We start from the raw sequence: 27,976 nt of genomic DNA on the forward strand, positions 1-27,976 counted from the left end.
AAGACAATTCTGCTTAAGTCAATCATAAGAAAAGAAATACAAATCACATTTCAATTACAATGAAGGAAAGCAGCCTATATATTATCAGGATCTCTCAAATTCCAACTGCACATGGTTTTCTTCTCACAAAGCCTTTCCCAGAACAAAGACATATTTCATGAAGTATACACGGTACGAGTGTGATATCAACCAAACTACAAAATGACAAACTACACATGTATGGGCTATCATAGCTGAGATCAGAAGTAATAGATGAAGCTGAGTAAACAGGAAATTGAGAAGGTAAAAAAAGATTAACTGCAGGTGAACTTGTGAAGACCTAGCATGAAAAGATCAGTGTGCTACACCTTTCAATCATATTTTGTAGATAAGTAGCTGTATAACACTGGGGCATACATAATTCAAGTGAAGAAAACTCTGGTAATGACCTTGCATTAAGCTGTGAGCCAAATGACTGTATTTCCTCTTGCTTTAATTGTATTAGACAGATGCCATATCTACTAATGTTCCCCTCCCTTTACAAAAGAGTGTTTCTCATCAAACTTTAAACATAGAAGTAAACAAGACAAATGAACAAACATTATTTAGCTTTGGGGTTATTTTTCTGAGTTTATACTATACTTTATGATTAAAGCATTTCTTTCTTTGAAAAATAGCTGATAGAAGGGAGATTCATGCTGAGATAAAGCTAGTTTGTGTGTATTAAAGAAGTCTCCTGCACGTCAACTAGATTAAATGGAAGGATATGGCCATAACTCAAAGCACCCACATCTATTTTGGTGAAAAGCTTGTTTGGTAAATAAACAACTTTTTTTAAAAAAAGAAAATACTAAATTATAAATTAGAAACAAATTAGAAAGGATTATACAATGAAAGTCAATATAACTGATTTCTTGCAGTGCAAAAGATAGGTTTATTGTGTTGCACATCCACTTTTTGTCATTAAATCAGTCTTAAGCAGAATATCACAGAATATCAGCTCTTCTCCCCAGGAAATCTTTTTGACTCATTTTATTTGAAACATTTGTATATTGCTGCCCATTATTATTATTTTACAGTGAAGGCATCTTAATCTGGATCCTGATAGCAGTATCTTATTTATTCAGTCTTATTCAGCGCTGTTCAGTATTATTCTATGGAGGACTAAGATTCACAAATTACCAATTTCAGAAGAGTCCTGGCACCCTCATCTACACCCATCCTGTATTATCCCTCCTGTTAACATCTCCGAATACATCCCTCATAGAATAGATCACTGAGGTGGAAGGGGCCAGTTTTATTTCTCTGCTCAGTCCAGGAATTCAGATTAATCCAAACAGAGGATAAATCCAGCAAAGAGACCCTCCTTCCCTGAATATTTGGTTCTATTGCCATTACAGCTAAGATTTTTTTTAAAAAAAAATTATATTCATTTGGAGTCTCTTTGTTACTGCAGCTACTCCTATCTCAGTTATAAAGGCACTTGAGTCCTCAGAAAGAGTCTTAATCAAGTGGAACATTGGCTTTTCTAAACTTTCAGGGGACAGCAGCAGTTTGCTGAGACATTTTTCCTCATGTTCGCTACCTGAACAGAGTGGAAGCTACCCATGATCCTAATTGCTGCTCATCTGAATCTTCTGGTTTCATTTGGATGTGTTTAATGAGGTCTGCCTCTCCCTTTGAGGGAGATCTAAGCCCAGCTCCCCCCCCCCCGCCGCCCAAGAGGATTGGTTTGCTAGCCTTCACTTATAAACCAGTCTGATGGGGATGCTATGTATTGGGTCTGATCTGTGATTTCTGCATACATACACTGCTACACTCACTTCATTAAACTGTATCAGAGACTTCTCCCTCCACTGGGCTCTTGTCTTCACCCCAACCATCCTAGGCCTCACTAGCACATCCTCCTTAATGGAAGCCTCCATGGCTACATCTGGAGCAGCATTCCTTATCCTGTGTCCCTTTACATACAGATGTATGTTTTAGGATGTTAACTTCTGACTTCTTTAGTCTTGCCAGTAGGCATGAACAAAAGGGACCCAGGATAGTCTCATCAAAATCTTGTGGCAATAGATTTTGGCTCTTGGGGAAGTGGGCAGGGGTTTGACCGATCCCCTTACTATTACATTCAAAGGAACACACTGAAAAAATGGATTGTTGACCATAGCTTTAAGATTCTAAACTCAAAAGTTTATATTGCTCTTTTGTCCTTAATATTTTAAATTAAACTGGCATTAGTTTAAAAACATATCACTCAAAATATGGACTTTATTTCTTATGCCAGTTTAATACAAAACTTACATTTAGCCATTGTGATATTGGGAGAATCAGCAGTAATCTCTGTAGCATGTGTAGATATGCGCAGCATATTAATTACTTCCTTCTGCCTGCTACTGGCAATATATTCCAATTTTATACAACTATCCTTTTTTAAAAAAAGAACTTAGTACATTTGATTCCTAATCTGGATTAGGAACAAATTCATCCTGATTCTAAAGACTACTCAATAGCTCTATTTCTCATGAATTCCTGCTGCCTTTGAAGGCTACAGTAAATAGCTATACTGTCGATACATGAACTGAAAGGAAAATAATTCATAATTCATTACACTGTCTAGAGTCACCTATGTAGTGAGATGGGTAGCATATAAATTTGATTTATAAATAAATAAAATAAATAAATTACAGGGTCATTTCTGTTAGATTGCCAATAAGGAATCAAATTACATTGTGATGAGTGTACATGGAAGCATTCTAGATCCCATTTTTCCACCCTCATCTTTCCATCTCATAATATGAGAAATACTGGAGAGGAAGCAGAGTTCATTGCCATAAACCTTTAGTTAAATACAATTAAATGCAGTTAAGCTTTGTTCATTAACTGAAAAATCTCAACTCTTTTGTAGCCCTTCAATACAATCATATTCTCCCACCCCACCCAAAAATGTGGCCATTTGTATAAAATGGAAAGCAACTGAAGTTTACATTCATTTAAGATGTATATTTTGCACCTAAGCGGACAAACGCAATCCTTTTGTACAAGAGGGATCTGCTGTTCATTGCAGAACCCATTATATAAAAGGCTGCATTCAATTCAATCTAATGAGACACTGGGAGTCAGGCAGCATATAAATTTAATAAATTGTTGCTGCTGCTGCTGCTGCTGCTGCTGGGTTTACAAGACACACTGAATCATAAGCTAACCAAATTGAGTTTGCCAGTACATTTGATTGAAATATGATTGACTAATTGTGGTTCAGTGTCACTATATTCATGTAATGCATATCTATGATTAATATAACCATAGTTCAATTAACCCAGTTAATTATATTTCACATAATGTGCTGAGCATTTATCTATAGGGGCTAAATATGCAGACCACTAGGACTGTGATCACCTGCAGTTCAATTTGTCATGCAAAGCATTATGTCATACAGCCATAAAGCCATTATTCAAGCCACTATGATATCAATTTCTTAATTAAAACTCTTGAGAATCCTTAGCGATCATACTGGTAGCTTCTCTGACACACTTCATTTTGTTCCAATGCTTGTCATTCAAACTCTGTTTATATTGCTTCATTTTCTGTAATATCCCCCCTCTCCCACTAGAGGACAGGATAACTATACTCTTGCTGCTTCACACACACTAAAATCATTATATCTAAGTAATTCAAAAATACAACTTTTTGTTTGACACACTCATTTTAAGAATTATATAAATGTATCAAGTAAATTACATCTTTCTATTTAAATGGAATCAATCTGATTAACATTTAAAATTCCACAACAACACATTTTAAGCACATTTCTTTTTAAAGGTTAAAATACTTACTGATTTGAACATATATACTAATGTTTTAAACAGGTAGTCAATAACAAAAGAACAACTTTAATCTATTAAAACAGCTATACAAATTTTAAACAGTGTAATCCAAGGTATAGTAATAAACAGTATTTAGAGGACTTACCAATTCAAAATATCTATTAAAATAATTCATTTAAACAAAATTGGTTATATTGCACCAATTGTGCCATAAATATAAGGTAGTTTGGACTTAAATGCATCTAAAACAGTGAATAGGTCTTAATATGTTAAAACCACAGGCACATTTTGCAGAAATGTAAAATCCACACTTGATGAAAAAAACATTTTCACATTATGTGTCATCTCATTAAATTTCCAAGTTTGTTCAGGAGCACACATGAAAGTTTCTTTGTTGGGAATCCTGTCAAATTTTGTTCAATTTTGTGACTATGAGTACTCTCACAGTCTGGTCAAATGAGCTACATACACAGAGACCACGTTTGTCAGGACTCCAGTCAAGACTAGAAATAGGCTGTGTTGACAATGTCACATTCTGTAAAAGGCTAACCGAACCCGCTATTCCCATTTCTGTTCCTTCTGAATCCTTCTTAGAGCGCTGTGCAGGATACTCACTAAAATAGGGAAAATAAAATAAGCAAAACCATTTTATGAATATGTACAAATTATATCTCCAAAAATCTCAGGATGCCTTCCAAGAGACATCGTATTTTTTCTTCTGAATAACTTTATGAAGTGGGTTAGATCAAAAGCCAGAGAGGTACTCAGTGTCATTCAATATTTTTTATCTTAACTTGTGGTTCAATTTATCTATTCTTAAGTCCAATCCTCTAGAAATGATACCATAGTTTTCTCTCTTCTCAAAAAAGAAGCAGTTTGTCTGAGTGTGCAAAATATTTCAGAACATTAGGAACTAAGAATGAAGCTATAGACTGCAATATTATGCTCTCTACTTCAAGACTGTTTTGAAAACAATACTCTCAGAATGTTAATATATATTCAATGTAGCCATTTTATAGGGCCATCACCCTTGCTCTTGATCCTATCCTAAGATCAGAAAGAAATTTGAGAATGCCTCAAGGGAACAAGAGCAGGAAGACTCAAATATGCATTTAGATCACCTCTAAAGACTTTATAATTCTGTAATGTTTTCCCTCTAATACTATCCCTAGCTATGACAGCCAGCCTGGAATGGGGGGGGGGGGGGGAGAGAAACTGGAGTTACAGCCATCAATTTACAAGAAGGGAGCAACTGGATATGGCAGTCCTTGAAATCAAGTCTTCATTATAACCTCTTTGACTTATTTGCCAATTAGAAATTACTGTATATTGATTAAGAATTATTTAAGGGATCTATTAATATTAATATAAAATAGGGAGGGAAGTCACTGTAAGACAAACTAGTAACATACTAAACACTTAATGAATCTCACCAGAGGGAACATAATGTAAAGCAACCAGTATCCATTCTAAACACATAAAATAGCGATAGCAAGATTGTTGCAAGATGTTAGAATCTGCATCTCCATAGCCAAATAAAATACATATTGAAAATGCAAGAGAAGTAAAATCTAGTAGAATATAATTTCAGTCCCCAACAACAACAATATGGGAAGAATTACTGATGTTACGAAGAATAAAAGGCCTGGAGCAGGTCTCTCAGTGGTAACTTGCATCTCACTAAGGTCTGCCTTTTTCTTGTTCACCAGACTACTTTGTGCTATGTACTATTTTCTTGTTCACCAGACTACTTTGTACTATTTTTATTCTCTGAGGAATTTATATCATTTTAATCAACATGTTGGTTTTTAACTTGTTGCTGTTACAAATACTTCATTGAAGCTGCTGATTTTTTTGTTTTATTTTTAATTACTGTGTTTTATTGTGTGCTTCTACAATTTTGTGTGTATTTTAATCTATTGTAAGCCACCTGTAGCACAGCAGAGAGGTACAGAATTTGGATCACTCAAAAACATGACTTTGATGGAAAGAGAAATACTTACTATTTCCAGAGATGAAGGTTTCCAGCTCCTCCACTTGTCACAAAGATATCCCTGTTCTGTGGTAAGTGCCGAACTTGCCACACAGTGGATTTGTGAGCCTGAAGCAAAATTGCGTAACAAAATGAGACAGAAAACAATCTAAAAAAGAGGATCCTTTTTGCAGTTTTCTGTAACAGGCTGAAATAATTAGAACTACCTAAAAAGTTGTTATGTTGTTGTCCCACATTTAGCCCCTAATGTACAATGACGAATAAGCACACATGAGCCCTTGAATGCAGTAATGATTGTAATTCTGGCATTGACATGCCCATAGCTAATTCTGCAAAACATAAGAGATTTTCCCTTAAGTTTTCTGCTTGTGACAGAGAAGATGGAAATTAGGGGAGCTTCATTCCATGCCTGGCAATGGAGACAGACTTTTTATACTTCTTAAGTCATTAATACAAAAAGAGGAGAGGGACAGTTGTGGAGGCAGCCAGAGTATGCAAAGAAGGGACTTATTTCCTGACTGGGCAGGCTGCAAAGAAACTTGGAAGCATCAAGACCTTGTCTCTCTCAATTCACAAAGCCCAGGGTGAAGAGGACTTTTCTCTCTACAGTTCTAGAAATACAAGAGAACTCAGGATCCATCACAACCACAAATAACTGCTGCATAGCAAGGCTACCCAACTAAACATGGAGATGCTCTTAACTCTTCCAGCTGGCTCATTCATTTGTGGCACTCATTCTGGGAGAGATTTATCTTCTTCAATGTACATTTTCCAGAGAGAAGGCCAGATAAAAATACAAACATAGTCTTCATTTTTCCTGGCTGGATGTGCATCTTGAGATGAATAATTCTCTAAATCTCAAAGGGCTTCTAACCTTATTAACTAAAAGAAGGAATAATATTCCAAACCAGCCGAACTCTGAAGTTAGCTTTGCATGAGACACATATTTCAGGGATTAGGGCATGCGTGTTTTTGAACCATCACCATCGCCACCACCACCTCTGTCTCCCACTGTAAATTAGCAATCTCTCTCTTTTTAAAAATAATAATAATAATTTACCTTCTCTGAAACAGAAGCAAAACCTTTAGTTGGATGCTGAGTTCTCATATCAAAAACATGAAATTTTCCTTCAAGTGATGTAGCTACCAATTTATTCATATTTATATCTTTCCTGTCAAATTCAACACTACAAACCTAGAAATTTAAAGGAAGCAAGCATTAGATTTCAACTGAATAATAATACATTACAAGAAAGAACTGTAATGCAGTTCATTCAGAAGCACATTCTCCCAAGGATGCATAACCTAGACTGAGAATAGCCAGCTCCATCTTTTGCCTCTTTCTAGTTCTCTGCTTAGTCCAAATCGAATCAAAGATCTTTTTGGGGCAGGAATATATGGGGCATCTACATACCCTGTGTTATACAACAAGATTTTACAAAGTTTTACACTCTTTAACAATGTTTCTGGATTTCCTGTTTAATAGTATCACTTCCTGAAAGTGAGAGACTACCGTTTCTTTTGATTTTCAAATATTTCATGTTTATTTTAAATAATATTTGGTTTGGCATAATGTTCCTTCACAGACTGACCCACTGGTATCCCAACCCTCAGATAAAACAAACTACAAAGAATATGCTGAAACTCAGCAGCAGTTACGTTTTTGCCATACAGATTATCATTCTAAATTTAAAGAAGAAACTGGGCTGAAGCTTTAGTTACCAGATTTAGTTAGCCAATCCAAAACTTAACTATTTTAATTTAGCCCAATGACAAAGCAACATACTGTGTAACTGACCAATGTTTCTGGATTACAAATATCTGTATCTCCCAATTTGTGAAGAAAAAAAAAATCTAACCCCATTCTTAATGTTGGTCTCCCATCGTAATGTCATACTCCTAAGGTCAAACAACTTGATGTCCCCATTGTCATAGCCAGCACATACAACCCGTTCTTCTTGATTATATGCGTTGCCTAGTTAAAATAAGATGACAGTGTTCAGATAAAGAATCACCAATAACCAAACTCTATTATAACAATCCTGGATTTGCACACCAATTCTATTTTAAGAAAATGCATTTGTGGTAAAATATTTCTGTAATGAGATAGAAAATAGACACATCATTTTATTTCAGGCTCAAAAACACTAAAACAAAAGAAGAAGTGGCAAACTGCAGACTTCATATGTTATTTTAAACAAGACATTAATGCACATGTTTTCTGTCACTGAATAACATAATTTGGAGTATTTCTGTCAACTGGCAGTTTGACACTGGAGAAGTTCAAAGGCAATAGGTTGAAGCCTGATTTCTAGAGGAATAATTTTATGGGCTGCATTTCAAACCCAATTTTCCCTAATAATTCTCATCTGCTGTCTGTGTCAGAGCATCTCTAAAAAGAAATATTGTGATATTTAATAATACTGTGGATATTTTGAAAATTATTCAAAAGAAATGCTTTGGACCATGCACAAACGCAGCTACTACTCTTTAAATATAGCACAAAGTTCCGGACACATATGTGATACCTTTCCACAAAGTTTTCAGGTTTACAGTGTTTAGAAATGTTCTTAATGTTTTCAGGTTTACAATGTTTAGAAACTTGAAACAGGCTGTCTTAATGAATATTAGAGAGATGTTGCATTTGTATAAGAGCCTAAACACTTCTTCCAAATATTTTTTTAAAGTGCAAACAGCTATTCAGAGAATAAAGTGATGGGAAGCAATTGATCCCATGATCAATTTTTATATGGCATTAACAATTTAGAAATTCAGAGGACCTACCAAATGCAACCGTCCAGCAGTCTCTGGTACTCTCTCCTTGTGCTGGTTCCATACTGGCAACTGGAATATCTTTTTGTCTTGGGTCCCAGACTTTCACTGTCCCTGCAAACATCAATTCAAATTGGTATTTATTCTTCTATATCCCACTTTCAACTTGCTTTTGAGAAAACATCATGCATATATACACACATGCAGTTATCTGTCTGCCTGTATGTGTGTAAGTCTCTTGAGTTTAGCTCAGCCCCTAGTGACTTCACAAATAAATCCATGTAGTTTTCTTGGCAACAGTCTAAAAGCATTTACCATTTTACTTTCTACAACTTATATGCCTCTTCATTTCCAAAAAGTATTAGTGACTTACAATATTAATAATAGAAGATTAAATTTTCATCAGTCTGATGTGCCAACATTTGGGTTACCTTGATCTTACTCATCCCCAAATGCCTTTCTGAAATGCCATGTTTCCACAATTCCTTCTGACTGAAGAGATTCAGAGGTCCCTTCTTCCCTGGAGAGGTCTATGCTACCATGGAAACCAGAGAGTGATCTGACTATGACAAAGGACTGATGGAATGCCCCCTGTCCTCAGATTACATTTTAGCTGCTCCAAGACAGAAACCAGGTCTAATGTGGCCATCTACATGAGTTGGGCCCGTGATCACCTAGGACAAGCTCATAGTTATCCTGATGGCCTTGAACCCCCTCTTCTCTCCCCAGGAAGGGTAAGTTGGTACCCTAAAACCAAAAATATAAGGAACTCCTTTATCTTGGGGTCATACCTGAAATCCAGCTGGGCACCCCTTTGAGGGAACACTCCCCTGCCTCCCCCATATGGTCTTGGTAATATATGCCATTGCTTTCTTTGGGGATGTTTTTTCAGTTTTGCAGACTAGCATACAGCTCATGTATTTCCCAGAGTTTTCCCATTCAAGGACTAACCAGATCTTATTATAATTTAGTTTCTATCCCCAGACAAAGTCAGCCAAAGACTACTATCTGCTGAAACACACTTTGTAAATCATATTTTGTATATTTCAAAAAAGAATTTTTCTATATTTTCAAAATTTTATTCAAGGAATGACATAAATATAATTAAGATTGTAATTGGCAGATGAAGCTGTTATTTTAATTATATTGTTACAATTGTATACATTAGCCTTTTGCAACTGTCTTATTTTGTGTTCCTTTTTTACATTTCATACATGTAGCTATCACTTTGTTCCAGCTCTCTAATGACTTATGTGAAAATCCTGTTTGATGGGGACTCAAAATAGAACATACAGCATATGTAGATCTTATTGCAGTATCTTGTAACCATATCATATGGCAGCTGAGGACCCTCAAATGGAAAAAGGCTGGCCTATAATGCTGTTACCAAGTTTATGCTAGTGAAAAAAGGTCTATGGAATGTCGGGCATAAACTGGAATGATCAGTTAGTTTAGTTTGACTAGCTGGAGTTATAAGATTGTTCTCTTTCAATGCTTCTGAATTTGCTGGATTAAAAAGAAATTCTTAGCTTTTTATCACTGATGTTCCACAAAAAACATTTGCTCATTTAACAATGAATGTGATAATAGTGATAACTCAATTTCACAGGAAAAAACCTTTTTAAGGTAAGGTCATACTGGTCACCTTTGAACGCACAATATAGGATCAAGACACATTTTTAAAATTCTCCGAATAGATCTAAATCAGTTTTTGCCAATCTGATGGCCTCCGGACAAGTAGCACTACAATTTCCAACATTCCCAGCTAACCTGGTGGTGGCTAGGAATGGTGGGAAGTGTAGACCATCATATTTGGAGAGTCCAAGGTTCGAGAAAGCTAACCAATTAACTTGTTTTGCTTTAACGTTTGGATGCAATCCAGATCTATTATGTCATAGTTTCAGTGAAGTATGAACTATTCAGAAAAAGCTAACTTTTCTTCAAATTATATGTAACTAATTTATTCATAAGCTGACGTGAAAATATATATTAATACCTTAAAGGAGACATGAACACTGAACTTCAGTGACCTTCTGGTTATAGCAATATCTATGTAGATTTATTTCAAAGCCATGTATCATTTTACCAAGTAAGATATAGCCACACAGTAGCCTTTTACAAAATATGAAAAAATAAACTAAGGTCCAAAAAACCTCCTCAAAATAGCGTGCAAAGTTCTGAATAAGGCTTGTTGCTGCTGCCACCCACTTCTTCCTTCATATAGGAAAAATTTCTGCAGCAGTTGTCAAGTTAGCTTGCTGAAGTCTCGGGCATGCAGTTGCACTACTGCATGATTATGTGTGTGACTGTGCTGATTCACAGGATCATGCTGTGAACAAAAGATCATCTTCTGCCATTTAGTAAAGAACGCAGGGAAATTGCCAGGGAGGTGACGGTCAGCGTATGAACACAGATTCTCATTCTGTCCTCCTTTTACATGTTCTCTCCCATCTATATTTACTTGTTACATTTATATCCCATCTTTCCTCCAAAAACTCAAGGTGGTTTACCAAGGTGGAGAATCTCTCTTCATTTTATAACCATATATCAATCTTGTTCTCCCTTTTCTGAGACGGTTGGTCTCCTGCTAGCACCTCTGAAGCTATTGTATAAGAAAATCCAGGACCATATTATTGCTCTTGTGGTCAGAATCAATCCACGAATCCAAGCCCAAAGAAAAGCTGGAGGCAGAGCTCAGGCTAATTGAGCCAGGACAACTGCCTACACCTCACTGTAAGGATAGTTAATATCATAAGTGCCTGGGTTATACCCCAGATGTTTGAGGGAAGTGCCCTTGTAAACTCTGTTCAACCCTTGGCCATGGGGGTTGGGCAGGATATAGAGGTGAAGGGTATTTTTATCTCATGCTGTTTTTCAGCAATGAGATGCCATCTGAAATGTATAATTCTTTCACTTTCTCACTATCAACATCTGTGCATGGAAAACTCTAATTCTGAAACATATATAGATATTTTAGGATTTCTTAGATCTTAATACCTATTTTTCCTCAAACTGAGAAAGATATGAAGGCTCATGCAAAAAGAACAAACTAAGACAACTTTTCAGTAAACATCTGTCTAAGAATTAAAAGCACTGAATACATTAAGCACTGAATTATATGCAACCTACTTCTGAGTTCATAAGATGGACTTATATATATTATTTTTGCCAATGAAAATAGCAAAATGCAGTCTTCTAGGGATAGAAATAATTGTACAGCAGCTTGTTCAAAGGGCTGAATACTTCTGTAACCTCTAATGTTTCAAGGCTTGATTCATATGCAACAATCACTTCTTAAATGGGCAGTGAATCCCATTCAGTACATATTAACTTACAAACAAATTCCACTATGTTCACAGGGGTTGCGCCTTGAAAATTATATTGTTCAGCCAATGAACTGTATCATTTCTATGAGAAATCCTGATATTTGATACTGATGCAAACCAAATATATTACCCATTAAATCTGCCTATTTATAGCATATGAATGCAGATTTCCAGAACAACCTGTCAGATTTGACAGACTGATGGAAAAAACAGGGAGTTCATCACCATATATTTTCCATTCAATTCAAAGCTAAGATGATCTTAAGAATAAATTTAAAAACGTTTCAAGATACCAAAGCTGATTCATAATATTGCAATCTACATTATCTAATAAAAAACAGAAGAATCTACTATCTGGAATTACTCTAACCTACATCCCTTGTTCTCCCCTCTGTATAGACACTGAAAGAGGACTAACTCACCATCACGACTTCCTGTCACAATTTCTGGGGCTCCTTCACCAATTCCCAAACCACCAACACCATCAATGCTATTTATGATTTCTTTATGACCCTTCACAGAGTATACTGGTATTTCTGGAGCTTCCAAGTTCCTAAACAGCAGAAATGGAAGAGTTACTTTGCGTTCATTCATAAAAATCTCCTTTATCCAGAGCTCATCTCTTGATGCCTACATGGACACCACAGTCTTCTTGGTGACAGTATGGACCAATCTGTGATGGTTTGCTATTGCCACGTTATGGAATGTTTTGCAACTTCCCAATCTGGCCTATTGCCTGGGATACTTCCTGGTAGTCTCCCACAAGATCTAATAATACCCAACACAAGATCAGACACATTTCTTCATACTTCTCAGTAAATTTACTTAACAGCATACAGTGCTCAAAACTAGTACAGCCATGCATTAGAAAATAATTGCGGAGAAATGTCTCTGTCCTCCTGAGGCCACAGCACCTCTCTGTTACTCGTTAAAATAGCCTGTCTTTTTTCAGAGTTTCACATGAGCTCAGAAAAAAGATGCAGCTTCTTTAAGGAATCAAGTCATTAAAGTTAATATGATTCTTAAAGTAGCCACATGTTATTTTCCAGAATCATAACAGAAAACTTCAAAAAGACAGATTGCTTTTATTGAGTAGCAGAGAGAAGCTGCGTTTGCAAAAGATCCACAGTACTTCTGAATTATTTCTGAAACATGCACAAATCTAAAAACTAGGCCCACTTTCTCACATGCAGCACAAAGTCATCAAATTGATACCCACTGCCATTTATAAATTTTCTGATGAGAGAACCAATGACAAGATAGTATCAGTTGTAGAATACTGTATTCCCACTTATCTTTACTACAAAGAAAAATTAATACTAACGTAAGGGGTTTTTTTCATTTTCTTTAAAACAAGACAGAAATACAAAAGAAAAAAATCAGTTAATACCCTTATGATGCAAAATGGAAAAATACAAAATTACAATTTAGTTATAATGCAAAGTTAATATGATTTTTTAATTTAAGGGGGGTTTGAATGGCAGTGAAGGAAGTTACTTTACAAGTGTTAAGCAAATGTAGCCCTGTAACAATGGACACCAAAAAAAGTTGTACTTTTATTACAAATTCTAGTAAATTCAGAAAGGGCTATGAAGAACTGGAAGACTGCATAAAAAGACCTAATGGAATATAGAAATGAGGCTGAGATTAAAATGTACATTTATTTATACATTCTTTCCTTTTCCCTATTTTATTTTGATATGCATACAACTTCCAGCTTTCCAGTGCTATTCCAGTATTCAGACACATACCTTCAGATTAAATTTCTGATTATGAACTTGCATAAAGTTTTTAAAGAACTCTTGATATGCCCAATGGTTTTTTGTTTTTTTGTAAAAAAAAAAAAATCTTGTTTTTGCAAAGATTAATTCATTATACTGCATCACAGATTGGTCTGAAAATTAACCTGAGCTCTAAAATATATTTACTTTATAACTGAGGATGGGAGATTCAGAAAAAGAAAACCATAAAGGATGATAAAATTAATTCAATCTTCTTCAGAGCTAAAACATTTGTTTTATTGTTGCTTAAAAACCTAACAGTTCTAAACTAAGAATATTTAAGACAGTTAACAATAATGATTTTCCAATGACATTAAATTGTCTAAGAAATAAAAAATAAGACCATATCTTTAAATAATTAAAATTTGCAAAGAAAACGTTTCTCACCATATATTTAAATTTCCACCAAAATCCCCTGTAGCTAAGTATCTTTGTTGCAAAGAAGCAGCCCCAAAAGTTCCACATTTAATAGGTCGCGATTTTTCAATCTGGAAGTAGAAATAACTTTTTAGAATGAGTGATTATTATTTTCAATTTATGTCTTGTTCTACCTGTTAGGTCCTATTAGAATCAAACACTGACTAAACATAATTTTTGAGTTTCACTAGGCTTCAAATGAATGTTAAACAGATTTGACTTTAATAATTAGATGTTGGGATATAATGGTTGCAATTCTATACATATGTTTATGGGAAGAATTTCAAATAATTCAAAGAATTATGTTTATGTCTTTATGCAAACACATAAAGATTGCCTCTCTTATGCACTATGGTATCCATTCTTCTCTCCAATTTACTTCAAATATATCTACAAATTGTTAGCCTACTTCTCTCTAGATGCATAATCTGTTATGATGATGATAGACATGAAACAGAAAAATTAGAAGCTGCCATTCAAGTTCCCATAGTTGGAAGAAAAAACAGGTTATATTTTAAATTTCATTTCTTCAGAAACAAAAAGTATGCATGGCTTGCTTTTAGAGATCGCTCACTCTCCTTTAATTTGTGAATGTAGCAACCTTTTAGTGGAAAATCATTTCTTAACTATAGTTCATATATCTAGCTCCTAAATGCATCCCTTACAAATCATACATGTGTTTAACAGGACTAGTCTATATAAATCTATACTACCAAAAGATACCATTAAATTCAGAATGACCAACATTCAAGTTTGCCAGATCCTTAGAATCCAATTTCTTCAAAGGAAATCAAATTAACATGCAATTTATTTCCATAACTTTTTAGCCAAGATATGAGCTGTTAAATAAATGAACAGCTTCTGACACAAACATGCAATAATACTATTCTGTTGCATTTTGCTTCATCGTCACCATCTCCTATTTAACATGGGCAACTTTCTCAAGTTCAATTTGAGAAATTCAGCTATTTCTTCTTTCCCCAACCATCAATTTGTTTTATTTTCGTAGAAGTTTGGTTTTTTTTTAAAAGTCCACAAAAATAGATACAGTACACACTTTCCCTAACACATGCATTTCCTACTAGGTATATACTAACATACTGTGCTTTTCTTTGTACTTTCCACAATCCGTATATTTTGTATGCACTTCAGTTGCAAACAGAACTTTACATTAAAATACTATTTAACTAATTTAGCCCATCCAGCTAGTTTGGGGTAGGAATATGTAGATCTTCTAAAGCAGTGATTCTCAACCTTTTTGAAGCTGCCGCCCCCCTAAGGAGCGGAAAAATTTTCAACGCCACCCTTTGTGAAAATCCTGTAATTTAGGGTATGGGGGGTGGGGAGTTACTGAATTATAAAAGGCAAAAATTTTACGTAATTTTTTTCAGTAGACTTACACACCAAATTTGTTCGATTTAACTCGATACTTTTGCCCTGGAAGGTAATTGCATTCCTTTTATTAAAATTAAAATGACTAATGCAAAAAAATGCTTAAATGCTCTTTTATGTAAATACGTTTATTTCAAAATGCTGTAAATACAGGAAAAAACAGAAATGAAGCGAACGAAAAGCAACTCAAGAAACACGGGTCAAATCAAACATTCATATTGAAAGGACGCTCAACGCACGCACTGCGATTAATCGCGCGGGAAGACAGCTGACGCACGCGCTGTCAATCGCGCGGGAAAACAGCTGATGCATGCGCTGTGCTGGTTGGGATCGGAGAAGAATCGTAGTGTCGAGTTCTTCAAGGTCAGCCTACCTAGAATACAAATTCGTCTCACCATTCTTAGAAGTGCGTGAGGGCAGCCGTCGCGTAAGTTCGTTTTATTGCTGGTACAAATGGTGTAAACCGGATAATCGATTTAATACATTTGGGGGGGAGTTTTAAAATTAAGTTCGAATGCCAAAACATGCTCATCACCCCTCTACCGCCCAAAACATGCCCACCACCCCCCTACTGCCCAAAACAAGTTCACCGCCCCTCAGCATCCTCCCATCGCCCCCCGGGGGGCGGTACCGCCCCCATTGAGAACCAATGTTCTAAAGAATACTTTGCTTCATAGTTATGCCCTGATTCAACTCTCTGCCAATAATTCATTGATGCCATGCATCTTTAAAAAAAATATTTATAGACTAATGTCCCACTCTTTGGAAAGTAATCCTAAAATAAAACCTAATTCATTTTCCCTGAAGTAGAAAAGAATGAAGTGCTTCCCCATCGTGAGGATTTAATAATTGTATTTTGGGGTCTGCAAAGCCAATCTGTGCTATAGAAATAGGATTTTGTTTCTCCTTACAGCTTTTTAAGACCAATGGGTTGTGCACCTCTCACATTGCTATGGCTACAGTAAGAATTGCTCTGTGTTAAGCGGAATGCTATACATACAAGAACAGTTAATGCCTATCTCCATGGAGAGTACTGTGGCATTCTTTAATATTCATTTCTTACCTTGTTTAACTCTTGACTATACTGCTTTACCAAATACTGAGTGCTGGTGTGACTACAATAGAAGATACTAATGCCAATATGTATTTCCTCATTATTTGTTCTGAGACAATTGAATGTATTCTGTTAACTGGAACTCAAGCTTCTTAATTAAGAGGTTAATATTGAAATGACCAACAACCTTAAGCTGTTTTCCTATTCCTATTCATCCTTCATCCTTTTGCATGCATTTGCACCATGCTTCTAAATGCTAGATTAGGATTTGATGATTGATGTTATACTTATAGAAATATCTTGTACAAATCATATGTATTATTGAAATAGATTGATTTTAGGACTTTCTCGAATATTAGATTAAAAACTATTTTTATTATGTAAACTTTTAGATATTAGAGTAAGAGGCGATATATATATATTTATTTTACATTTATACCTATACCAAGGAAAGTCGGAAGCTACTCTTTCTTTTCTATGCCCTTTCCCCCCCCATTTCTTGATTTTTCTGTATTTTAACTTTTTTTGAAAATACACATTTATTCAAAAAAAAAAAAAGCTCATTGCAATTAATGCCACTGGAGGCAAACTCCAGGCATTCTACTTGTAAGAAAATGAAGTGCACCCTACATAGGACACACTCTCTTCACCCTAAGTACACAAAGAGTGACAGAGGGCAATTCCTGATATCAATTCCTGATAAACACATGAAATCCACAAGTTAAAAGACCCCAATCTCCCCAGATCAGAAAAACCTTGTTAAAGGACTACTGTAACAGTATCAGACACATAGAGATAAACCACATTTACACACCATTCAAAAGAGGTAAGACTAAAAAATAAAAAAGCTAAGAAGGAAACAAAAGACCAGAACACAGCCTCTCCAACAGCCAGCACCCAGATAAGCAGGGATTAACACCAGACAAAAAAGCAGAAAACAATACCCTAATCAAGGAACTATCAAGGAGAAAACCACCCCCCATCAACACTGGCAGGGCAAGCTTCTGTATATAAACAGGGAGCAAACCTCACACTCATCAGCACTGATGATGTTACCTAGTCGGGTAATGAAACGTCTGCAAACCAACAACCAAGCTCAGAGAGCACCAAGGACTCCACAGTTCAACCCTGAGCTACACACATTCTCTTCTGTTGGAACTACTGTATCAGCCCTGGAGTCAGGTAATGGATCTCAGCTGGAAAAAGCCTGGGGAATCCACGGTTGAGCTTCCACTTAAGCCCAGGAAGGCACCCAGCGGCCAAGGGAGTATAATTAGCACCGTGGCTGGGAAGCGTGTGGTCCTGGAAGTGAGGGTGGTATTCCCGGGCTCCTTGCTGCTGCTGCGGGAAAACCGGGGCTGCAGCCCGGCGCCTTCCCTTCCTTACTTCGCGGAGAAGGTTGAGGCGGCCGCCTTGCAGCTCGTAGAGCTGAATGACGCCGGTGCCGCGCGGGAAGCTGCCCAGGCAAAGGAGGCGAGCGCTGCAGGGCACCCATTTGCAGTCGAAGACAGTGTAGCTCAGGCTGTGTTGTGTATGCGCGATGATCTGCGGCTTCTCCAGCAAGCCTCCCGCCGACATGACGACAAGAACCCTCCCCCGCGCCCAACGGTAACCACACCAGCCTGCGCCCTTTCCGCCACCCTCCCCTCAGCGGCTCCGCGCATGCGTAGGCGACGGAAAGCTCACACATCCGGGATACTAGATCATAGAGAGCCGAAGAGTTGTTGTCTGTACTCCTTTCTGCGCAGCACCGCAGCCCCCTTCCGTCTGAGACTCACTGGCAGGGCGCGTGAGGACGAAGGTTAGGCCTTCGCTCTCTCTATAGAGCGAGACAAGGGCGGGGAGACAAGAGTGCGGAGCCCAACCATAGAGTGCGAGACGGGGGAACGGGAAGGTTGCTGTCAGTTGCCCTGCGTGGCCCGCGACGTAGTCCCGCCCCTTCCTGTCGATGCCATGCTAGAATAGTCCGGCAAAGCGTGGAGATGGAAAGAGCTGGCGACGAGCGGGTGCTGCTGCCTCCGGCGGAGATGGAAACAGAGACTCACAGTGAAGGCTTCACGAGGGTCCTGAAGCGGAAGAGGCGCCGGGAGCCCCAGATGGACACGAACGAGAGCCCTGTGCCTAGGAAGAGGCCCGATTTCCCCCCTCTTAGCGGTGAAGCCCTCGCCGTAAGTGACTCCTGTTGCTCCTGGCGTGGCTGCGTTGGGCTGGCCGAAGTAGAAAAGGGTCCCCCAGGGATCGTTTCTTAATGCCTAGGCGCTGACTGCGTTTTCCCCTCTTGGTCTGGCATTTCTGGGTGATACGTGTTGCGTCTTGAAATGTAAATGGCAAGCACACGCGTTACGCTGCGGGCGTTTTAGTACCAGGTTAATTCTACGTTCCAATACTAACCCGCATGTGGCTTACTCTGGTTTTAAGCACAAATTTAACCTCCAGGTTGATTTATTTGACTGATTGATTGATTGATTGATAGAATTATATTTATATTGCCATCTTCCCATTTCCGCGTTGGTGTTCATTCTGAGAAAGGAACTATTTTGGTGGAAATCAAAATCGGGTTTCAGGTGGGGTTTCAGTGCTGAGACACTGAATGGTGGCACATCCATCCTTGTGCCCCTTGATCTCTCAGCAGCTTTCAGTACCAATAACCATGATATCCTTCTCACCGGCTGGGAATTGAGGGCATCATGTTATGGTGGTTCTCTTCCTTTCCCCCCGGGCCTGTCCCAGTTTGTGTTGATTGGGAGGTGGGGAGATCACTCTCTATGCCCTTACTTTGTTGGCTATGTACATGGAACCACTGGGTGAGGTCATACACTGGTTTGGGGTTTGGTATCAGTATGCTAATGATACGCAATTATATCTTTTGACCCTGGGCCAGCCAAGTGAGAGTCTCAGGGTTCTATCCCTGTGCCTGGAGGCTGTGCCAGTTTGGATGGGGAGGAACCATCTCCAATTCAATTCTACCAAGACTGAGTGGCTGTGGGTGTTTAGACCACCCAGATCTGGGGATAGTCCATCTTTGATCTTGGATGGAGTAGCACTTCAAGGTTGGTGGGCAATCTCCAGTCTTCCTGGAGTCACAGCTCCTGCTTGAAGAGCAGGTGTCATCTGTGACCAGGAAGGCCTTTGCACAACTTCATCTAGTTTACCAGTTGTTTCCTTTCCTAGATTGAGGGAGAGGGGAGGGACTTACTCATGTCCTAGTCACCTTGTGGCTTGACTACTGCAGTGCACTGAACATCGGACTCCTCTTGGAAGCTTCAGCTGGTCCAGAATACTGCGGCATGAATAGTGGTGGGCCTGCCTTGGTATGCCCATGTAACACCTATGCTTTGCAAGCTGCACTGGTTGCCAGTTTGCTTCTGGGTGCAAGAAAAGGTGCTGGTTGTTACCTAAGCCTTATATAGCACAGGGCCTGGTTACATAAGGGATGTGCCTTCTCTGTAGCAGTGTCTGCCCTCTGGAATGATGTTCCCCTTGCCCCAAGATCTGGATGGTCCCCACTGTGCTATTGTTCAGAACAGCGGTGAAGACGTGACTTTTCATCCAGACCTGACTTTTTTCCCAGGCCTTTGATGAGGAGAGTGAGACCCTTCCCCTTGTCCCATTTGGTCTGTCATGCTTGCCATCTTTTATCTTTATCTTTTATTGATTTTACTGTAATTTCTTTGATGTTGTGAGCTGCCCAGAGTCATTGGAAGTCAGGTGGCATGCAAGTTTAATAAGCTGTTGTTGTTGTTGTTGTTATTAAATGAAGGACTTTGTTTTTAAGAAATGAATCTCAGCATTCAGTGTGGATTGGAAGCAAGGGGATTTTGCCACTTTAAGCTGCTTCATCTTCTGTAACAAATTTCTATTTGATCCTTAGTATACTGTTATAGGGTGACTGAGTTCATACACATTGTATATAGGAAACAGGGTTTTTATTAGGTCTGTATAAGCATGGATATCAGTTTTGAGTAACAAAAAATCAGGAGTCTGATGCAATCAGATTAATATAGACTAACACAAACTAACACAGCTCTCCTCTAGTTTTGAATAGACAGGACTTCATCTTAAAAGGTAAGAAACTCTTTGATACGTGTAACATTAGAAAAAAATAAGACCATTATTTATATCTCATGATTTCTGTAATTTATATATGTAAACTGAGCTAAATAATTTAACTGAATACATGGAATAATTTTATTTGCTGAACGTTTTATTATGTGATGGTTAAAAAAAAGTATTATATTTTCTAGGATGGAAAAGATGAATTGAGAAAAATTCCTGTACCAGCAAACAGATACACTCCTTTGAAAGAGAACTGGATGAAAATTTTTACACCAATTGTAGAACATTTGCAGCTTCAAATTAGATTTAACCTAAAAACAAGGAATGTAGAGATAAAGGTAAAATGTAAATCTACTATTTTTGAAAAGTTACCATTGTCTTGTATCTGTGTCTGCAGTTGGAGAAAATAATTTTTAAATTTCTTTTTGGCATTAGAAATAATATTCTGCTGAGACAAGTTTTCAGCTTTACCTTTTCATCAGCTACAAATAATCTATCTAGTTTAAAATTAATGTTTTGGTAGTTAGCCTTAATAAGCTGTATTATTTTGATCAATCAAAACCCCAAATAAATCAATGCTAATTATGTGAGAGTGCATTCCAATGAAATACATATTGCAACAAATCTGAATATATAAGGCAAATGTGAATTGTTTAAATAAGAGCATATACCTGTCTGCAAATCTTTAACAAAGGGAACTATTTATCTGGTAGTTTGCCGTCCAGAACATGTTCTGCAGACTTGATGGCACCAGAGTATATTGCAGTTATACTCTGATGCCACTGGCATGGGCAGAACATCCATTTCCCCTTCTGTTTTTGTTCTCTGTAAACCAGGAAGAGTCGATCTATTATGTTGATTCACAGTTTAACTGGTTATTGTGGCACAGTGATACCTGACCAATATATATAAACCTGTAAAGAATTCTTTCATAGTTAGTTGAGTCCGTTAATCTCAGAAAGTGGACATAACTTGCTGGTTTGCTGAAAGAGTACTTTAGATCTGAGTTACTAATCTTGGAATGTCAGTTCTAGATGGTCTGAAATTAATTTATCAGTTCATTTTAGGTGTGTATAGAATGTGTTTATCATAATTCTTCCAATATAAATTTGGATATATTTTTTTAATTTACTCATTAACAATGCCAAATTAGTTTTATATAGTAGAAGCAATAGAATGTTGTGATAATAAAATCATATAAATTAATATTTAGAACTAACTGGAGCAAGTATTTTGGAGAGTAGATATGTGCTGCTTCATGTAATATTTTGTGAATCTTCCTAAGATTTCTAAGAATCTTCACTACCTAAATCTTAAGACTGATTTTATTTTCTAGACTTGTAAAGAAACAAAAGACATAGGTGCTTTGACAAAAGCAGCTGATTTTGTAAAAGCTTTTATACTAGGATTTCAAGTTGAGGTAAGTTCTCATTTTGTTTACTTCATATATGAAATGAAAAGATCTATGTAGAATCTTGGTATGGGTGGGAGAATTTTGTTTTGGCTTTTTTGGATAATTGGCTGAGTGATTTAATACTTTATAATCCCAGTTATTGTATCTGTCCAGACATTATTTACATTTATTCATGCAAATCATGTTGTTTTTCTGGTTTTTATCCTCCTGTACACTGCCTAGAGTCCCCTTGGTGACATGGGCAGTTATATTTATTATCTAAATAAATAAATATCTCAGTGGATGAGGCTTGCATATGCCACACAGATGCACTGTCAAAACTTGCTTCCATTTTGCCTGGACAAGTGTGCAGTGAACATGTGCAATTAAAATGGGGAGCACAGCCTGAAGTGAGTTTTGAGATGGCAAAACCCATGGCTTTAGTACATTTTAATTGGCCGGTGATTTCCTGCCAATTGGTGACTTGCAGGATGGGATGTAGTGGTATGTGGTATGTATTCTTTGAAGTAATTGTATAAATATGCATGTTAGTGAATTTTAGTATTTTTATTCATTATTTCAGATTTCTAGCCTATTTATCACTTTAGAGTGTTTTGGTAATGCAAAGCTTGAGAATCCTTGTGTTGTGTTAACTATTGTCTGTTCTTGAACCTGTATTTTTAAAAGTCATAGAGTTATTATTTTTTAAAATTTGTGTTTGCTGTTTTCTGTTTCAGGATGCACTTGCATTGATTAGATTAGATGAGCTTTTTCTAGAATCGTTTGAAGTAACAGACGGTAAGTATGCCAATCAGTCTAATATATCAAAAGTTTGGAACAGAAACAAATATTAGGTATGTGAGATACATGTAATTCAGAACTGTTGTCCATTGTTAGGAATAAATCTAAGGCTTTGTCTCCTAGTACAATAGCCCGTAAAGAAATAATTCTGAAATGAGTATTCACATTGTTTGGTCTCAAATATCAGTTTCCACTGATTAATTTTTTTAGTCAAACCATTTCTCAGTTAAAACTGCCAGCCTGTATTTTTAAATGTTAACTTGTCTTGTGAATTTCAAAAGATATGTTAAAGGACAATAGATTAATTATTGTGTATCATCACTGTCAGGTCTTCTGTTGAGTTTTCATGAGAATCTTTAATGCAGATTGAACAGCCAAAGCACTGTTAGATGTATATTCTGTTGTTACCAAAAAATGATTATGGTTTGTGATTAGAGTTGTGGAACACTTATTCTAGTTGCAACGAAGCCTCTTGAAAACTTTTTAATATGTTTGTTGTTTCTTTATATGCATACATATACATTTCTAAATTTTGTTAGCAGACTTTCTATATCAGCAAAGACTTGGGTGTAATTTCTGTGGATAAATGAGTGCCTTGTTTCATCAGTTTACCTGAGACAAGTGTTGAGAAAAAGCAAATGGTAGAATTTTATCCTCCCAGTTCTAGTATTTTTACTTATCAGCACAACCCATTAAAATGTGGGCGTTTTTTTTTAAGAACGTTGTGATTCTTTTCGAAATACATATTTTAAAAAGACACCTGATTCTCACTTGACTCTTAAGTGAACTAGGTCACACTTACTCAGATTTAGCAATCATCATTCATTAGGCTCCAACATAAACACACTGGAGACCAGAGAGGTAGTAAATAATTAAAACGGAGTTTTCTCTTTAGTCAAGCCTTTAAAAGGAGATCATCTTTCAAGAGCAATAGGAAGAATTGCTGGGAAAGGAGGAAAAACCAAATTTACTATTGAAAATGTAACAAGGACACGAATAGTTCTTGCAGACTCGTAAGTATTTATGTACTCCCCACACTGCTCTTTTAATTTTGGATGTTTGGTAATAAACTTCCAAGTTATAGTGTAATGTCTTTTGGGTTTGTGTTTTTTAAGCAATTGCAGAACTCCATGTAGAATTTTGCCACACCTATTATACATGCTGGATGTATTAGAACTGGAACTTCAATTTATTGGGTCCTAGTGATAAATTCCCATTAAACGTATCCTGACTGAGACACTACTATGATGATCTTTTAAAGCTTGCCTTGAAAGCACAGAACATTATAAAAGGAATGGCTTCCTTGGCCAGAAAGAATGGAGCATTGCCTTTAAGTGTACTTCAGCTAAACGTATTTTGAGTAGAATATTATGACTTGGCAGTGTATCTTCTGGCTAAAGGTAGTATATACACAAGTTGATATAAGTTTGTATACATGCATCATTTGTGGCAGCAGATGAAGCCTCTACGTGTAATATTGTTATTACTCATATTATGACAATACCTTGATTTGATTGGCTCAGAGATTCCAAAAATGTTCAAGCTGTCAAGATTTCTAGCCATCAGGCAACATGTCACAAAAAACAAGTAGCAATAGAGCAGCTTTATGGGCATTATTCCAAATTGTTTAGTATCACAATCAGGTGTGCATGTGTGTGTATGTAGCAAGATTATATTTAAAAGTAGAAAGGTACTATATTTTAATGCAGTAGGAGAAGCAAAAATTGAAGAGGTAATGATTCTCAGCTAACACATTCAGTGTGTTCCAACAGATGGTTCAGGATAGTGGATCTGAAGAAATAAATGCGGATGGCATTATGTCATGACCATTTCTAAAGTTTGTAGAGGCAAAGTGTATCCAGTTGCTGAAATCTGTCCTTGTGAGAGTAAAATTTAGCTTGGAGCTGCTTCTGTATCAAAATATAAAGTGCTATATAAGGTTGTTTAGTCAACAAAAGTAGAATTCTTTCAAATGTTCCATATCATAAACTTTAGATGTGAAAAGAACTTTTAATTTTAATTACAGGAAAGTTCATATTTTAGGATCTTTCCAGAACATTAAAATGGCACGGACAGCAATTTGCAATCTCATCTTAGGTAAAACTTGTATTCCTTTTGTTAATCTTATTATATTTTCAATCTGCCAGTTAATGAGCAGAGATTTGCAAGCAGGAAGAGCTATTGGTTAGAGAAAAGTAACTTGACATTTCTGTGATGGCAAGGGATAATCTAAGGGCTAAGTGACAGCAATGGATCAGGAGCCATAACTACTCATATATTTGTTCATACCCCCAGGCTGTTTTCCTATACAACTCAGTATTCAAGGATGGGTAGTTTTTAATTTCTCTTCTCCTGTAATCAAACACAGAAAGGCTGAGGTGGCACAAAATCTCTGCTGGGATAGAGGATGGATGGACCTCTTCTTATCCCAACAGAGAAAAACTGCTGCGTTCCATATATGTCAAACTGGAAGGCCTTTTGGGAGCAAGAAATTAAAGAGTTAATGTTTTTCCATATCATCAAACTGATGGCTCATCAGTGGGCTTCATTATTCTTCTGGTTCTGCATCTACCATCTATAGGAAGTAATATATCCTTACTTTTAACCTAAATACTGTATATACAATTTTGTATTTGATATAAACTGTCATACTTAGATTTAGGCATACGCTAGTTAGGAAAAGGCCTAAGCGGTTCCTTTTTAATAGAAGAATGTATGGCATAGCATCCTTATAAGAGTTTGGCTTAATTGCACATGCATTGTCCTGTAGATAATTTCCATTCTTAAAGCAACAGTTTTAAGAACCATTAGAACTCTAGAGCTTTTGCTGTATTTTTCAATATATATTGTAATATCAATAGCCATGGTATTTTAAATTAAACTTTAACTTTCAGTTGTACTAATGCATTGTTTTCTTCTGCAGGAAGTCCTCCATCTAAAGTTTATGGCAATATTAGAGCAGTAGCTAGTAGAGTAGCAGAAAGATTTTAAGACCAAGTCTTTTGCTCTGAAGTCACAAGATTCTACACAAGATACAGGAAATAACTTGAAGAAAGAAGCAACATCAAAATATAAATTACAAAGAAATGTGTTTTCTTTAAAACCCAAAACAAAACACATTGTGTTTCAGAAGTTCTGCTAAACCATTTCAAGTGGGTGACAGTTCCGCCAAACCAAAACCTGGAATATTTTGTTTGTCCCAAGTTTGGGCTAAGACAAAATCCAGAAGGATTTTAGGGGGCGAGTAGGGCAAGGCTGATGTGCCTTGCCTCTCTCTTCCCTCCTCTGCATGGCCTGTGGCAGACTATCTTTCCAATGCCTCCCTTGCCTACTTCCCACTAGCTACTGCCACATCCTTGGCTTCTAGTGGAAATATCTAACTGACCTGCCCATCCTTCTGATCTTTGCAGCATCTTCAATTTCCTTGTTTCTGCTTAGTTGCCACCGGTGTCCATAGGTTTCCCACTTTCCCCAATGCCCCAAAACACTTCTGTCCAGAAGATGCATGATTCAGTTCATGTCGGGACCACTCAAAATTAGCAGTCCCATGCATGGAATATTTTGCACATACCTAATAAACTAATAGCAACTTTCAGTTCCAACATGACTGGTGTATAAAAGAACTGCTGCAGCAATGTCCTCGAACAAGGATCTATCATCAAACATTCTAAATGAAGTTATATCCAATAAAAACTGGTACTTGGATTTCCTGCTAGCTAATATGACTAATATTTCAGTCTTGAACTGAATGCATACAAAGTTATTTAACCTAATACAGCAACTGTGAACAGAACCTTCAAGAGAGTACTTTGGATAGTATACTGAGAGTCACTGTTGGATGGACTGTACTTATCAGAAAATCTCAACTTTTTAAAAAAATACTGAGATATTTAAAAATGTAACAAAAGTTGCTGCAGGAGAGGCTACTCTGCTACAAACAGCACAATGTGGCTGCCCATTGCATTTGCTGGTGTGATACAGCAGACAAATACATCTTTGGTTAAATAAAGTCTGTACTCGACTAACAAAATACAAGGATTTAACTACATCTATCTGGATTTTGAAGTGTTCAGTTGACTTGATCAAATAACAAAGCAAAATCCAATCATAAATGTTTTTCCCTCTTATTGAGGAACTTTTGAGATGAACTGGGGAAATCTGTTATGCTACCAAACTTCTCCCTTCCTGGAGGAAGGGAGAAATGGAAGATTGTTTTTTCCCCATGTTGTGGCAAAGAACAGGCTAGTTTCAGTTTACAGAGGGATATATGGTAGACAGCACAAGCAGAACCTAGGGTTAGTTGCTTTTGCATTATTCCTGTATAGGCCCTGAGAATTTTTAGTGCAGGACTAGAACTCAGGGCCTGATGCCTTTAACCACTACACTAAATTGACTCTCAGAACATGAACATCCCTCCATTATAAAAGAATCTTACACAGGTCTCCTTCCCTTTATATGTATTTTTAGTAATGTGACATCTTAAAGCTTTTATAGTTCACAGCCCCTTTCATATCATTTCGTGGTCCAAATGTGTAGACAATTTACAACAGCTTTTAGAATAATTGATTTTTGTTATTTGAACTGCTACAAGTTTCTGCAAAAAGCTAACAACCCTCCTGCCCTATTTATGCGGATACTAATAAGGGCCTGCAAATAGCAAACTAAAGATACATTCATAGTAAAATTCATACTTTTACTACCACAAGCCAGCCCTTAAGCCACTATTGTGTAAATTCCCAGTACCTTATTCAAGTTTAATGTTGATTTGCAAATCAAACTCTGAATGTCTGCCTTGTATTTATGATGCTGGTCCTTAGTTACAGCCTCTCATATTTTCTAGTAGCTAGCTTCTGAGACGGTACAAGAAAAATCCCCTTTTCAGATTCATGGGAACACTTTCCAATTATATATATTGTCGTTGGATCTAAGACAATATTGTTTTTAAAAGTGTAAGGTTCTGTGTTGAAGGAGGAATGGACAAAAATATAACTGCATATACATTCAATCCTAAATCCATTATTTCCTAATGTTTACAGCAGGCTTATCTTTTAAACGGAACTTTTCTTAATATGTCCAATGAGTCAAGGTTGCAAAGTTTGAAAAAAATACTCTGTCTAAAGGGAAATTGGTCTCATCATGGAACTAAGGATAAAACTGATCAAATAAAATTCTCCCTATCAGTGTGCCA

General features: G+C 36.8%; 2 protein-coding genes across 4 annotated transcripts; one reads left to right on the plus strand and one right to left on the minus strand.

Moving 5' to 3' along the window:
- Positions 1-211: 211 nt before the first annotated feature.
- Positions 212-18,282, minus strand: DNAAF10 (dynein axonemal assembly factor 10). 3 transcript variants are annotated; one of them, XM_088134299.1, is made up of 8 exons: positions 15,728-17,588; positions 14,063-14,163; positions 12,317-12,447; positions 8,581-8,682; positions 7,656-7,771; positions 6,857-6,991; positions 5,807-5,904; positions 213-4,417 (listed from the first exon to the last, which is right to left on the minus strand). In XM_088134299.1, exons 1-8 carry the CDS (start codon positions 15,794-15,796, stop codon positions 4,210-4,212), a joined length of 960 nt encoding a protein of 319 aa, XP_087990425.1. In that variant the 5' UTR covers positions 15,797-17,588; the 3' UTR covers positions 213-4,209. The 3 variants fall into 3 exon arrangements, with proteins under 3 accessions (XP_087990420.1, XP_087990425.1, XP_015747077.1); XM_015891591.3 differs by lacking the exon at positions 15,728-17,588 and adding an exon at positions 17,925-18,217 and having other exon boundaries at positions 216-4,417; XM_088134294.1 differs by lacking the exons at positions 12,317-12,447; positions 14,063-14,163; positions 15,728-17,588 and adding an exon at positions 17,925-18,282 and having other exon boundaries at positions 212-4,417.
- Positions 18,265-27,971, plus strand: PNO1 (partner of NOB1 homolog). Its single transcript, XM_007423175.4, has 7 exons — positions 18,265-18,706; positions 20,783-20,932; positions 21,931-22,014; positions 22,725-22,785; positions 23,684-23,801; positions 24,815-24,885; positions 25,712-27,971. The coding sequence occupies exons 1-7, from the start codon at positions 18,521-18,523 to the stop codon at positions 25,777-25,779; spliced, it is 738 nt and encodes a 245-aa protein (XP_007423237.1). The 5' UTR covers positions 18,265-18,520; the 3' UTR covers positions 25,780-27,971.
- The last annotated feature ends 5 nt before the right edge of the window (positions 27,972-27,976 follow it).

Source organism: Python bivittatus, unplaced genomic scaffold, assembly GCF_059951505.1.
Source record: "Python bivittatus isolate LINGU-HERP-01145 unplaced genomic scaffold, Pbiv_v1 ctg000020_np1212, whole genome shotgun sequence".
Lineage (NCBI taxonomy): Eukaryota > Metazoa > Chordata > Lepidosauria > Squamata > Pythonidae > Python > Python bivittatus.

What these genes read in the sequence shown, in the direction of transcription:
- DNAAF10 (XM_015891591.3), bottom strand. Translation starts at nt 18,116, where the DNA reads ATGTCGGCGGGAGGCTTGCTGGAGAAGCCGCAGATCATCGCGCATACA. An exon ending in GCCTCAACCTTCTCCGCGAA is followed by an intron (nt 14,164 to 17,924) that starts GTAAGGAAGGGA and finishes TTCTACTTCCAG; the next exon opens with ATTGAAAAATCGCGACCTAT. An exon ending in CTGCTGGACGGTTGCATTTG is followed by an intron (nt 7,772 to 8,580) that starts GTAGGTCCTCTG and finishes TATTTTAACTAG; the next exon opens with GCAACGCATATAATCAAGAA.
- PNO1 (XM_007423175.4), top strand. Translation starts at nt 18,521, where the DNA reads ATGGAAAGAGCTGGCGACGAGCGGGTGCTGCTGCCTCCGGCGGAGATG. An exon ending in ATCGTTTGAAGTAACAGACG is followed by an intron (nt 22,786 to 23,683) that starts GTAAGTATGCCA and finishes TTTTCTCTTTAG; the next exon opens with TCAAGCCTTTAAAAGGAGAT. An exon ending in CGAATAGTTCTTGCAGACTC is followed by an intron (nt 23,802 to 24,814) that starts GTAAGTATTTAT and finishes TTTTAATTACAG; the next exon opens with GAAAGTTCATATTTTAGGAT.